General features: G+C 46.8%; 1 protein-coding gene across 42 annotated transcripts in view; it reads right to left on the bottom strand.

Annotated features, from left to right (window-relative positions):
* Mprip (myosin phosphatase Rho interacting protein) overlaps positions 1 to 13,524 on the bottom strand; it is a 120,122-nt gene that overhangs the window by 5,750 nt on the left and 100,848 nt on the right. For 19 of the 42 annotated variants that reach the window (XM_087569361.1, XM_087569345.1, XM_087569364.1 and 16 more), the window contains 7 exon segments: positions 10,548 to 10,695; positions 9,524 to 9,641; positions 8,353 to 8,512; positions 6,966 to 7,085; positions 5,575 to 5,661; positions 4,775 to 4,937; positions 3,139 to 3,224 (listed from right to left, as the gene is read on the bottom strand). In XM_087569361.1, coding sequence (XP_087425487.1) covers positions 3,139 to 3,224; positions 4,775 to 4,937; positions 5,575 to 5,661; positions 6,966 to 7,085; positions 8,353 to 8,512; positions 9,524 to 9,641; positions 10,548 to 10,695 — 882 coding nt within the window. 42 annotated transcript variants of the gene reach the window in all.

Below are 13,524 nucleotides of genomic sequence, written 5' to 3'. Positions count from 1 at the left end.
CTATCATTCTTCCTAGATATGGAGTATGCATGTCTCATGAACTTAGCGCCTTAAGACAAGGGCGTCCTTGACAGGCCACCAGATAGCTATCAACACATTATATATATATTCTGGAACTTCCTCCTGTCATCTTGGTATTTTTTAAGGTAAAGGACATTTTACTAACTGGGGAACAGAATTTTTACCACATCTCCCTTAATATCTTTCCTCTTCCCCAAAGCTTTTATTTCTGGAAGAAAAAAGAAACTCCAGTTCTTAGAGAACTGGCTATCAATGTATTTTTAGCATGCCCAGGTCAGCACTGATTTTTGTTGGCAATCAGCCTTGGTGTCAGGCTCAGTCTCACCATAAACACAGGTTATACTAGGAAAGGGGCAGTCACAGTGTTTATCAAGGTTGAGGCCTGGCTTCCTACAGGGAATGAAGGAGGAACTAGGCTGTGGCTGGTGTCCTTACCACCAGAGTCCCCATAATGACTTGTTTTCTGAGTCAGGTTCTCCTATAGCTGAGGCTGTGCTTGAGTGCATACTATCTTTTTTTACTAACAGATTATGTGTGTGAACAGTAACACCCACACTTGCTTCTAGGTATCTTTGAAATCTACTTTCTCTTGAGTTCAGGTAGTTCCATGTCAGCCAGACTCCCAAAAGACATTACATAGGCCTTTTGGCTTACCACTCAGCAACTGGCCAAGCCAAAGCACTGCCCAGGGGTGAGGGCACTGGCACTGCCGTAAGTGCTCTGTTCTAGCTGAGCACTCACTACCAGGCCATCCCGAGACTCCTTTGGACAGAATGTGCTCTGGGACTGGGTTCCCTGTGCTGGAGGAAAATGAAAACCCTCATGTGACAGGAGCAGGCTCCAAATGGCCACAGTGGCCCTACATGGCAACTGACGCCCAGAGGTGTGAGCCTAGTCATACTCCTTACCATTTGCAGGACAGAAAGCATTTCAAGACCCACTGACCCTGAGAAGTGTCATTTCTCTGAGGTTTCTGGACTCCGCTGTAGCCAGTTACTCCCAGGGCACAGCATCCCACACCTATCCCATGACAACACTGAGGAGGGTCCTCTTTGCTCTGGATCTCAAGAGGCCATGCTGATGCTGGGCAAGCTGAGCAAGGCAGGAGATGATGCAGCATCTGAGGGAGGTCCCGATCATGACACAGCACACACAGGTTTCAGTCTCTCTCTTAACAGGGCTTGTGGGAAGCTCCAAGTGCACAAAGGTAGTACATGTGCACTGCCATCTTGGGTCCCACTTTGTGCGTGTGTATGCTGAGCTTGGATACAAAGCACAACAATGGAACTGGGTCCCCATGTAAATCCTGACATCATCTGAGAAACAGCTCTAGGTCTCTGCCCTCCTGCTTCCTCTGAGGGTCAGGTGCCGTCTGGAAACCAACCCTGGCTCTAGTGACTCCATGAGCACAGAGCTGCCCAAGCATTGTGTGACTCCAGTGACCCTGCTGACTACAGTAGCCCTAAATGGCTCTCAGGGCTGTCTTGCCATAGGGATCTTGTTCCTCCTGGTTCCTAGCATTACCACCACTCAGTCACTTGTTACTGAGGCCTGTGTTCGGTATCCCCACAAGTTCACATGTAGGTGGCACAATTCACTGCATATTTTTCCTCAAGGTGCCCATCCCTGGATGTCCTTTCTTATTCTGACCCAAAAGCCCCACTTGTTCATAGTGACCACTTTGCTTTCTGAGGGCTCCTGGGGAAGAGCTGAGCTTTTAACCTTAGGTTGGAGAAAGTAGTCTTCAATATGCTTAAACCACATCTGCATATAAGTTAACTTGGAACTAGAGGGAAAACAGACTAGTTAAAAAAGCCAATGATAACATCCTTGGGCTTTCTCAGTACTCTTCCCTAAGGCAGCCTTGTCTCCCCTGAGCTCAAGCTGATTGCCCTTGCTGGCTTCTGTCTTGCTGGATCATAGGGAGGCTCATGTATAGCAGGAACTGGCGCGCCTGGGTACTTACTGCCAGTGGAAACAACCAGGCCAGAGTTCTTGAGCTGTTACCACTGGATAAAGAAGGTCAACACATATCCTTGGGCATAGCATCCCTCCCTAGCACTGACCTCAACATGGCCAACCCTTCTACCTTCTATGGGAGAGACAGACTTTTGTATTGCATAAAAAACAAAAGCAGGTCATGTCCAGCCCTATTTGTATGGTTGCCAGGCCCTTAGGAACAAAATTTCTCAGACTCTACCCATGTAGTATTGGTCAGTTCCACACAGAACAGCACAATTGGGATCTGTTCTATCTGCAGGGGTCTCCCCAAAACAGTCTTGTTACCAACTGGATGGACAAGGACTTTCATGAGAGCAAAGTGCTCATCAGACGCATTGGTACCTTCTATCTCCCTGCAATTTGTTTCCAAGAGAGGAGACAGGAGCTCAGTGTCGTGCAAGTTTCCCCGTATGCATGCTGGCTCGTGCCCACCCATCAAGCTGAGGAGGCCCTGGGCAGGCTCAGCTCTGTGAAGAGGTTAGAGTGCCAACTTCCAGGACAGTTATTGAGATCTCATGTAGACTGTGTGTGTGTTTGCTGGAGAAGGATGAATGAAGATCATTACACAGAAGTGTGCTATGGAGGTGTGAGCAGTGCATGCAGAGCCGCTTGTGCGGGTAGTGGGCAGAGTGAGAAGTGGTTTACCTACACGACAGGGGACTTGGAAGCGGGCGCGACTCAGTTATCCCATGAGACCTGCTCAATTACGGACTGTCAGAGGAGAGAGCAAAAATAAGACACACACACGATCAGTTCTAATGCAGCACGCTGGCCAGGCCCTCTCCGCCCACCCCCCGACACATCCACCTGAGAGCACACTTCCTTTCCCCAAGGCTGGCAGTGTCAGTGTGATGACAGGGATGTGCAGAGAACAGACATACAGTGGAGTCAAGAGGTCAGATTTACCCCACCTTCTGTGAGGCTCAAGATTCGTGTGAGACAGGGACCTCTTCGTGTCTTGCTTCTTGAAGCCCTGGCCCTGATGTTCTGATGACATGGAACATGGACATGGACCTTGAAGCATTGTGACTACACAGGTGGGCTAGTGTCTGCACTGGGCTTGATCTCTCCAGCATCCTCCAGCACCACCTCATCTACAAGCTGGACCTCACTCACCTTGGACCTGATGTTTCTGAGTTGCCGGGTAACACAGGATCTGTCTTTCTTCAGGAAGTCAGGATTGCTTTTAGATTTCATTATGTCTGAAGGAACAAAAAGGCTTGTTACTTTTGCTTTCTACAATCTTCTGACCCAAACAGAATGTGGGAGGTTCTGCGTTCACTGGTACAGTCCACTCATACATTTCCTACATCCAATAACCAATGCACAGTGTGCTCTTCATGGATATAGCAAGCACCAGAGCACTGGGGTCCCACTGGGTTTAAGTCACAATTCCTGAGTCACACTACTGTCAACAAAGGATAGGATCTCCTACTCTGGAATTAGACTTGATTTCTGGGCATTCCAACTGGTATCACTATTTCTAGCTTATTTCTGACATAGGACCGGTATCAAATAGAATCAGACCAAATTCTTTTCATGATCCACCCCATCAAGAAAACAGTTCTTATATCTTAATGCAGACGACAAAGATGCACTCTGGGTCATACCACACAGTATGTCAAGGGTATGGAACTTTCATTTTTGTTTACTAAAATCTCACAAAATTCTCTATATATCAACACCCCCCCCCCCCATCTTCCTAAGAACTGTACACTATGTAGTTTCCAACAATTAAGAGTCTGCACTGCTGGGCTAGAGAGATGGCTCAGGGGTTAAGGGCACTGACTGCTCTTCCAGAGGCCCTGAGTTCAAATCCAAGCAACCACATGGTGGCTCACAACCATCTGTAATGGGATCTGATGCCCTCTTCTGGTGTGTCTGAAGACAGCTACAGTGTACTCAGATAAATAAATGTTAAAAAAAAAAAAAAAAGTTTGCACGGCTGAGTGGACCGCTATCCACAGATGACACTTAGCACTCTGCAATGTGTGGTGCTTGTCTACAGATGCAGTAACCCTGTGCATACTCCTCAGAGGTTAGTAACCAGGGCAGGACGAAAGCACACACACTTCCCCATTCTAGTTCTGCCTCAGCTTCTTAGTTTCCTACCCAGTGACCATGGTGATCACCCTTTTACAGTACGCTAAATTTTAAGTTGTGCTGTTGTCAGCAGCCTTCCAGAAAGTGGGTGTCTATCTCCTGTAAGCAACACAGAGGACTTATCCAGCATGCATGTTTGAATGCTGTCATAGACTGTTCCTGAACTTGCTAAAGGAATGTTGAGTTACAGGGATATTAGGGGAATTGGGCAGATTTTCAGTTTGTGGGGCTTTTATAAAGAAAGGGTCACGATAAAGGTAAGATGATATCTCCAATTATCAGAAAGTGTCAACAGTACGTGCGTGGCTCTGCAGCCTCTTTCCCAGGTGTTCTGCGCAGTGCCTGGATATTTTCAGCCAGCACAAAAAGAGCTCACTTTTCTTGTTCTTGAGCAGGCTGTAGGTTCTTTTTGTTCTGCTTGCCTGTAGCCCTTAAAGATTTTATGGCAAAACATTTAGCTCAAGGAATTAGCAAGAACGTCCCCCTACTGTCTGACCCTTTGTTTCTATGGAAGATGCTCTGTGTAAAGGAGCTGCAGAATATGGGAGGAGCAGTTCATGTGGGGCCCCTCAAGGAGATTTGGGATGGCAGAAGACTTTGTGGGTTTAAGTGCCAAAGCATCTTCACAAGGAGCACCCAGATGGCTCACCATATCCTGACACAGTAGTGCCTTCAGGAGATTTCTCGCCCAGTGCCTCTGTGGCTGCTTTCAGCTGCTCCTTCAGCCTGCTGATGTCACAGTCAGCCTTGGCCTTCGCGATGCTGAGCTCTGTGTAGATGTCTTTGTACTTGTCGCTCGCATACTTCTTATCCTGGAGAGTAAAGGGACAAGCTGTAGACAGGGTGTCAGACTCCCTTGGGACTCTTGTCTTCAGGCTAATGTCCTGGGAGAACTAACTGTGGCTTAGAAATGGCCCTGTGCCCTCCCTCTCTGAGGCAGAGACTGAACACTAAAGAAAACATGCAGTGAGCAGATGGGACAGCTGACTACGGAGCAAGCTCAGGCAGCCTGTGGTCCTGACTGCCCATATTTCCTTGTGGAAGTCAGCCAGGGAGAGCCTCTTGTTTTTAGATTTTCTAAGCGACCTGATCACACCGAGGATCCCATCATTACCTTTTGACTTCAGGAATCCCTTTGGGATGGGTCCACTAGACCAGCCTGAATGGCAGACCAGGCCTTACTTCACCCACATAGCATTCTTCTGCGTGTTACTGTACTTATCCAAATGCATGGAAACACAGGAACCACCGCCATCTGACTAGGCCAGGGAGACTTCCTTGTTTACTTCTGAGGCATATGCTTAGAGGCTAGTGTTTTAAGGGAACCTGACTGACTTTAGAATACAATTTTGTAGAGTGGCCTGCCGTGCAAAAACGAGCCCAGCAGGACCTGACCAGACCTCTTAGCCTTCACCCTCCTTGTCCTGCTTCCAAACACTTGGCCCTTACCCGCAGGGCTGTCTGGAGTTCATCCTTGAGAGAGCTGATCTCCTGTTTCAGGTACTGAATTTCTGACTCTTTGACCCGCAACAAGACCTATATAAGGAGAGGGAAGATGAGGACTGACTCTCATGAACCAGGTGTCCTGCAGTCTATATAAAAAGGATGGCTGGCAGACAGTTGCTTCATACATTGGGGAGAAGAGAGCCAACTCTTACTGACCCACAACAGAACACATGACTTAAATACTGCTCAGTGCTTCTATAGAAATGTTAACCTTGCTTGTCCCTAGAACTTGGGGGCAGAAGCATGAGGATTACACTGAGTTCCTTCCACTGACTTGCTTGCTCCCTGATATGTAGCTGTCAAGGTCTAGACACATTGTTCCTATAGGAACATCTGCCAACCCTACCCAGCTCCTCCTGTTCAACTTGTCAGTATGGTACAGTCTGAGTCCTCTATAAAGGAAAAGCTTAACCTAACTGTCATCTTCTTGAGGATGCCCTACACCAGTGGTTCTCAACCTTCCTAATGCTGCAACCCTTTAATAATACAGTTTATGTTGTGGTGACCTTAACATTATTTTGTTGCTACTTAATAACTGTAATTTTGCTACTGTTATGAACTGTAATATAAATATCTAATAGGCAGGATATCTGATGTGTGCCCTAAGGAGTCTTTTTTTTTTTTTTTTTTTTTTGGAGCTGAGGACTGAACCCAGGGCCTTGCGATTGCTAGGCAAGTGCTCTACCACTGAGCTAAATCCCCAACTCCACCTTAAGGAGTCTTAACCTACAGGCTGAGAACCACAGCCCTACACACACTGGTCTTTCCTTTCTCCCTCCCTCTTTCAATAGTGTTTTTTGTTTTTTTCTTTTCTTTCTGGACTGCTCTGAAATCCTCTTGCTTCAGCTTTCTAACTAGTTGGGTTACAGGTACATGCCACCGCAGAATGAACCGTTCTGATAGAAAACAAACATCTTGGACTCTGAGAAGTTAAGTCATGATATAATCTGAGGACAGTAGGATTCCTGCACCCCTGAAACAGGGCACTTTACCGATTTTGTGGGCAGGTAAGGGGGAGGTAGAACTGAAGATCCTCATGGCATTTAGAGGGGCCCCTGCTCCTGCCTGTGGACCTTAGGGTACCTGACAGCTAACTGTACCCCGAGGACTCTGGGCCTTCCCACAGCTTTCATGCATGTGAGCTTCAAGTTTTCTTTTCTGTGGTTGTGCAGAGCTAGAGATGAACTGAGAGTTTTGCATGTTGAGGAGTTCTACTATGGAACTACACCCTTCTGGCCCTTTCTTAAAATCTGTTTCCTCAATGACTCTAGATAAAGAGCTCTTGTGTGACTCACGAGCGCCTAAATAAGGCAGTGCCTTGCTTCTTACAGTACCTCTAACTCATAGGCATCCTTGCCCTGTGTGAGAGGCAACCCAGTGGATTCCCCACCACCTTCTCCAGTCAGTAGTGTCCGCAACCGTGTGATCTCCGCAGCCAGGCGGTTATTCAGCTCCTGGGGACAACAGCACAACATGACAGTGACCATCCCCACACACAGGTGCTTAAGACACTAGAGGAGGTTATTTCTCACCAGTGTGCAGAGGCCTATGAATGGAGCCAGCTGTGTTTAAGGTAGACATTTAAGGCAGTTACTATATAAAAGCTACTCATTTGAGAAGGCTATGTGAGGACTTATAACCTGTAAGAGATTGCTTCCAGGACCTCTGTTAGGCGCCAAATTCCGTGGATGTTCAAGTCTATTACAAATGACATACAATATCTGCATATATCCTCCCCTATACAGTAGGTTGTCTCTTGTCTCTGATTATGTCTAATACCCAGTTATAATTATGTCAGTACCAGTTGTAATGTATTATTTAGGAAGTAGAGATAAGAAAATAGTAGATGCCCAGTGCAAACTATTTTTTCCTCTCCTTAACATTTTCTAGGAATGGTCAGTTGAATTTAGAACTGAATCAGAATTCATAGCAGCAAAAGGCCAATTGTGTTTCTAGAGCTAACACTCCATGGACCTTAAAATTAAAATCATTCTGCTGTGGACAATGTTGTATTTCCCCACTTTAGCTCCCGAAGGCCGTTCTACTTCTGTCCTTCCAATTTCTCAGGACTTCTTTCTGACTGATAAGTGCTCTTCTTCTTCTTCTTTTTTTAAGATTTATTTATTTATTATATATGAGTACACTGTAGCTGTCTTCAGACACACCAGAAGAGGTCATAAGATCCCATTACAGATGGTTGAGAGCCACCATGTGGTTGCTGGGAATTGAACTCAGGACCTCTGGAAGAGCAGTCAGTGCTCTTAACCACTGAGCCATCTCGCCAGCCCAGTAAGTGCTCTTCTTAAAGCCACTGCAGTGGTTCAGTGACTCCCAAGTAGCTATGCCCATGGTGCAGTGTGGTTTGAGAAGCCAGACAGGTCAAGCATGACAGAGCTCAAGGCAGGAAAAAATAGGATATTGATAGAAGAGCTTATATTGAACTCAGTATCATAACCCACTCATCTGGTATTCTAGTGAACCCCAATTTCCTAAGGAGACTAAATTCTAAGAGCATGACTTATAGAAACAAATGGAGAGAGTAATAAACCTAGCCACTGGAAGACAGAAGACCCCAACTCTGAGATAGACTCGAGATATTCCAATTAGAGGACCAGAGATTTAGAGAAGTCACCAGATTCTTAAGCCTCTGGAAGGGCAGACATGGCGGTACCATGGCTAACAGCCTCCATGAAAATGTGGCTTAGTTTCTTTTGGCCTTACCTGGTTGTGGGCATTGAGCTCTTGGTTCTCACGCTGACACTGCCGCAGGGCTTGCCGCTCAGCTTCCAGCGCCTGGGCTAGGTGTGCATTCTCCAGGCACTTCTGAGAGTACTGCTCCGAAAGGACCTCCAGCTCTCGCTGCACTGACTGTAGCTCCTCCCTGCAGAGAGGAAATGCTCAGCCCTGCCCCTGCTGTAGGACTGGGACAGCTAGACATTGATAGTATAATGTCTGCCCACAGAATGTCAGGGACACTTTGTAGAAAGGATTCTCTCTCCTGGGCTATCCACAGCTGGCACACTGGTGCTGCAACTGGGAGGCAGAACCAGTGTGACAGCAGAGCTGTGTTTCTGAGGCCATAGGTGGAAAGCACCCACTTGGGCAGTGTATCATGTCAAAGCACAACAGGAAACCAGTTCTGGAGGTACTGTTCTCAGCACCCCAGTAGAGTTGAGAAGGACCTTCCAGATGAGCCTCCAGTCCAAGAAGCATGACCACCAGACTTCTTAAGTTGTTGCTTTTTGCCCCAGAACATCCAGAGACCCCAGCAAAGTCTCACCAATGGAGGCTTGTGGCATTAACGCACGGGTCCCTGGCAGTGTGGCTCCTACTGAGGGAATATTCACAAGGTGCTTCCATGCTGCACACTTGGCTGGCGCTTGTGTAGTAGTCAGTTCATGACATTTCTAGAACACTGTGGCCACTTTCAACACAAACTGCTGTGGTACACCAGGCATACAACACCAGCAAGACCCTGGCTCCTTTTAAGGTGGTGATATAGTTGTGGTGGTTCAAACAAATTGGGGAATAGTGTCTATAGTCCACCCTAATAAGCACAAGGTACTACTATTTTGTTTGAGAACAGGGTCTCCATTACATAGCCCAGGCTGGCTTCAGATTTGTGGCAATCTCCCAGTCTTGGGTTACTAAGTGCTGGGATTACAAATGTCATCACGCCTGCTTAAGTTATGATTTTAAAATGTCATTTGTTACATTTGTGTCTCTGTATCTTAGGGATCAGTCTTAATTTAAGCCACGAAGAGCAAGGTAGTGTGGGCTGTCCTTAGAACCACAGTTTCTTCACCTCCTCAAGAGCAACCTTAACGCTGTCTTAGACTTGGTAAAGTAGAGCTCTCCCACAGGGCTCTCATAGGGGTAGGCGGTGACTCACAGGTACTGTCGCCTCAGGGCTTCTATGTCTGAATTGATGCTGCTGATCTGAGACCGCTGGCTCTTCTCTAACTCCCGTTCCATCTCCTCTCGGTGAGCATTCTTCATGGCTTCAATGGCTGCAGGAAGGACACAACCAACCCTTAGCACCAAAATCTGGGGCTACAACTGAGTGTCTCTACTATATTATCCCTCTACAAGGCCAAGGACAGTTAGTGTGATGTGTGTCCCTGCTGACACTGACTCCAGCAGCAGCAGGGTTCCAAAGCAGGCTGGTCTATCTTAGACCAGCTCTCTGGGATAGATAAAGGCTGAGAGAATTCGCTAATTACTTGGAAGCGCTATACTTGCTATTAGAAAAACTCTACAATAATCAGGGAAATGTCAGTGTTTTACACATGCATGAGTTTTCAAAATAAGAATGTCTGAAAGCTGCTTTATTTTTTTCCCCTGCAGTTAAATTAAGCTCCTGTACTGTTATTGGCCTTGTGGAGAAACTGCAATGTGACATGAGTAAGACACACTTGCTGGGGCTGTGTTAGAGTGTATTCATGCTCTGCTGAAGAGTACTCCGAGTGAGGGGTGCCTATTGGGGACCAGCTCTGCAGTGTCACAAACAGCTGGGGCTTCCAGTCTGGAGGCTCAATGGACCTCTCAAGCTGATCCTTGACTCCCTGGAATTTTCAAATACCTCTCTCCAAAATGAAGCTTAAGGCTGTGGCTGGCACTGATCTGGCCCAGTACCATGCATGGAGCTATGCTCAGTCTCCAGCAGTACACAAAGAGGGTGGGGTGCTACATGTCTGCTACTGCAGCACGGGGGGAGTGAACAGAGGAAAATGGGTTCAAGGTTATCCTCATCTACATACATAGGGAGTTTAAGGATGGCCTGGGATAGACCCTGCCCACCACCATCTACTAAGAAAAAAAAAATCTCAGAGAAAAGCAATGTTAAGGCCAATCCTCTTCTGAACTATAGGTTCAGCCCAGACATGAGAAGCCTGTGCTCATGAACTTAGTCCCACCTGATATGGTGGCAGCTGTCTCCTCAGCCAGGAGACGGTCTTTTTCCTCCCGCAGCTTCTCTAGCTCCCGCTGGTGTTGCCTCTGTAGATCTTCAATCTTCTTCTGATGTGTCTCCTCCATGGCGGCAAAGCCTCGCTCACATGTAGCCTGCAGAATGGAAAAGGGCTTATTGGTTTTTCTTTGCCTCCAAGTGGCTATCCTGTGTCATAAATAAGTAGCCACCTGCTTGGTCCAGGAAATGATATGGTCTCAAGATGTGGCTTGGTGATTCCAGCATTAGGGACCAAGGCTGTGTAGCTTTGTCCTGGGACTGTGTGGCACCATGACCAGGTGGCACATACATTGCCTATACTGGTTGGAGTAGCAGTCATAGTGTGACAAATGTGCTAGGCGGAGAGCACAGCTCATCCTCTGTGCGCTAGGGTACACAGGGCTTATTTCTGGGAGCTGAAGTGCCTTGGCTGTTTACTAAACTTAAAGGATATCCTCACAGGAGCCAGGCAGAACTAACATCTTTCCTGCCAGCCTGTGCCTTCTTCCATCTCTTTTAGAGGTCAGCAGAGGCATGCCACCTAATGAGAACCTTACTACCTTCCAAGCAGAATAGATACTGAGTCCTAGAGGAACTCATTCCCCATTCCTCACAGCCATGGAGCTCCAGGCCTGTCCTGTCAGGGCTGCTCTCCACAACCAAGCAGTAGTGCATGGCCTATGTTCTATCTGTAGCTCACAGCTACTTTGACTATGGGTCATTCTTCCTAACCTTGTGATAGCCACTTTCTCATGATTTAAAAACACTGAAGAGGTGTGGCTCTAACACCAAGCATCCAATCACCAGGCTTTGACATTTTTACTGAGCCTCACCGTCACTGAGAGGCCTTTCCAAGAGCTTCTATTCAGCAACTTTAAATTCTTGCTTCCATCATGGGGCTGAGTGTGGTGTGTGTGCTGTACCCGTCACCTTCTCTACATAGCCTAGTGATAATTTTACACAGCCTGTTTACTGTGCCTAAAGTTTAAATGAGACGTATCACAGAATGCTTACTGTGGGATTGTTTGCTGGTCGCAGTCTATTAGTGCTGAGAATATTTTAAATTTTGGCTTATTTCAGATTTTGAGGTCCATATAATGGATGCCTGCCCTATAAGAATCTCTCCAATTTTATTTTGATTTGAGCATCTTGGAATATATGAAGACAGGGTCCAAAAATTTCTTTAACAGAAACACTAATATATCTTTAATAACTAGGGTACTTCATTGTTAAATGTATTATGTTTGAAAATTGTCACTCCATAAACCAATTTAAAAATTTTGAGTGTTCTGGACAGTGGTGGTGCATGCCTTTCATCTCAGCACTCGGGAAGCAGAGGCAGGTGGATCTCTGTGAGTTCAAGGACAGCCAGGGCTACACAGAGAAACCCTGTCTTGAAAAAAACTAAAAAGCTAACCAATTAACTAAAAAAACCCCCAAACAGCAACAACATAAAACAACCCTACAAAAAACAATTGAACAACAAAAAAAATGAGTGTGTATTTGTGTGTATGTTCATGGAAGCCATGGTTGATGGCTGACACTGAATGTTCATCTGCCTTGATCACTTCCACCTCATACAGAATTTCTCACTTGGACCCAGAGCTTGGTGATTTAGCTATCTATCTTTCTTTGGGGGTCCTTTGTTGCTGTCTACCTCATGCTAGAATTATAAGAGACCACGCCATATATGCTTACTCAGCATTTACACTGAGTGCTGAGGATTCGATGCTGTCCTCATGCTTGCTGCTAAGTACCTTAAACGCTGAGCCATCTCTCCAGCTCCAAATTCTAGTTTTTAAATCATCCCTAGAATCAAAACAAGTTCCTCAATGAATAAGATGTGGACTCATGGTAAGAGATATGGGGCAGTGGCAACAGCCCAGACTCCCTGATCTGGGCAGAAATCCAGAGAAAGGCTGTTCTCTGCTCAGCATTCAGGACAGTCTGCTGTGCAGCTGTGTCACAAGCCCCACAAAGGGTCTCAAGTTCCTGGGCACATACATACATGGTCAAGCCTGACACTTTTGTTTCTAAGGTGTTCTCCCATTAGATAACCTTGAGCCCTTCATAACCACTGAGGTCCTGCTGACTATGAAGTTGCCAGGCCATGCAGGCTCCTGCAGCTTCAAAGAGGAGCAGGTGATGGTGGCCCAGGCTCTCCACAGGATCACTGAATACACAATTTATGATTTTTTTTCACATGCTTAATGGTTTTTAAAGGTCTAGACAGAAGTCAGGAAAGGAATGCTGAGAACCAGTGCCTCAAGTATCATCAACCTCTCCTATGTCAGAGAAAGGGAGAGACAAAGGGACAGCTCCAGCCTCAATGTTCCATTGTTTCCTTTCAGTATGGAGAAAAAGGGTATTGGGAAACAGTCATAGATGCCCTGCTGGGATACAGCTGTGACACTGTGGCAGGAACACTGGCCTGCAAAGACTGCTGGAACCTGGCACAGGCACCCTTGGAGACTGTCCACCTTCCAGTGACGAAGAAGATGAAGACAAGACTACCAGGCCTCCTCTGGATTCTAAGGAATGGTTAAGACTATGATTATGGCCAGGCAGTCACACACCGTGTAGTCTAAGATAAAGGACTGCTCACAGAAGCTGACACGCAGCCTAGGAGACAAGTGTGTGGGAAAGCCTTCTCAGACCCGGTGCTCACCAATGCCAGCTCTTCCTTGGGAAACTAGGCTAGGCAAGGCTATGAAGTCCAAACCCTGCTCCCTGAGAAGACTCAGGTGGGTGACAGCCCTTCAGAAATGTGAGGCAGTCCTCATACTGATGCCTCAACTTGAAGCCAGCAGGGGCTCTGTGATGGTAAGGTGAAGGGTGTCCATGCCTGGAAGCACAGACAGGCAAGGGAAGCCCCTACTCTCCTTTCCCACAGGGATGCTGCTTTCCTTGCTAGCTCCCTTTTGGGTCAGGAATAGAGGAGCATG

This window comes from Rattus norvegicus, chromosome 10 (genome assembly GCF_021556685.1).
Source record: "Rattus norvegicus strain SHRSP/BbbUtx chromosome 10, alternate assembly SHRSP_T2T, whole genome shotgun sequence".
Lineage (NCBI taxonomy): Eukaryota > Metazoa > Chordata > Mammalia > Rodentia > Muridae > Rattus > Rattus norvegicus.
Note: the sequence above shows the minus strand (reverse complement) of the source record. Positions and strands in the feature narration are given on the sequence as shown.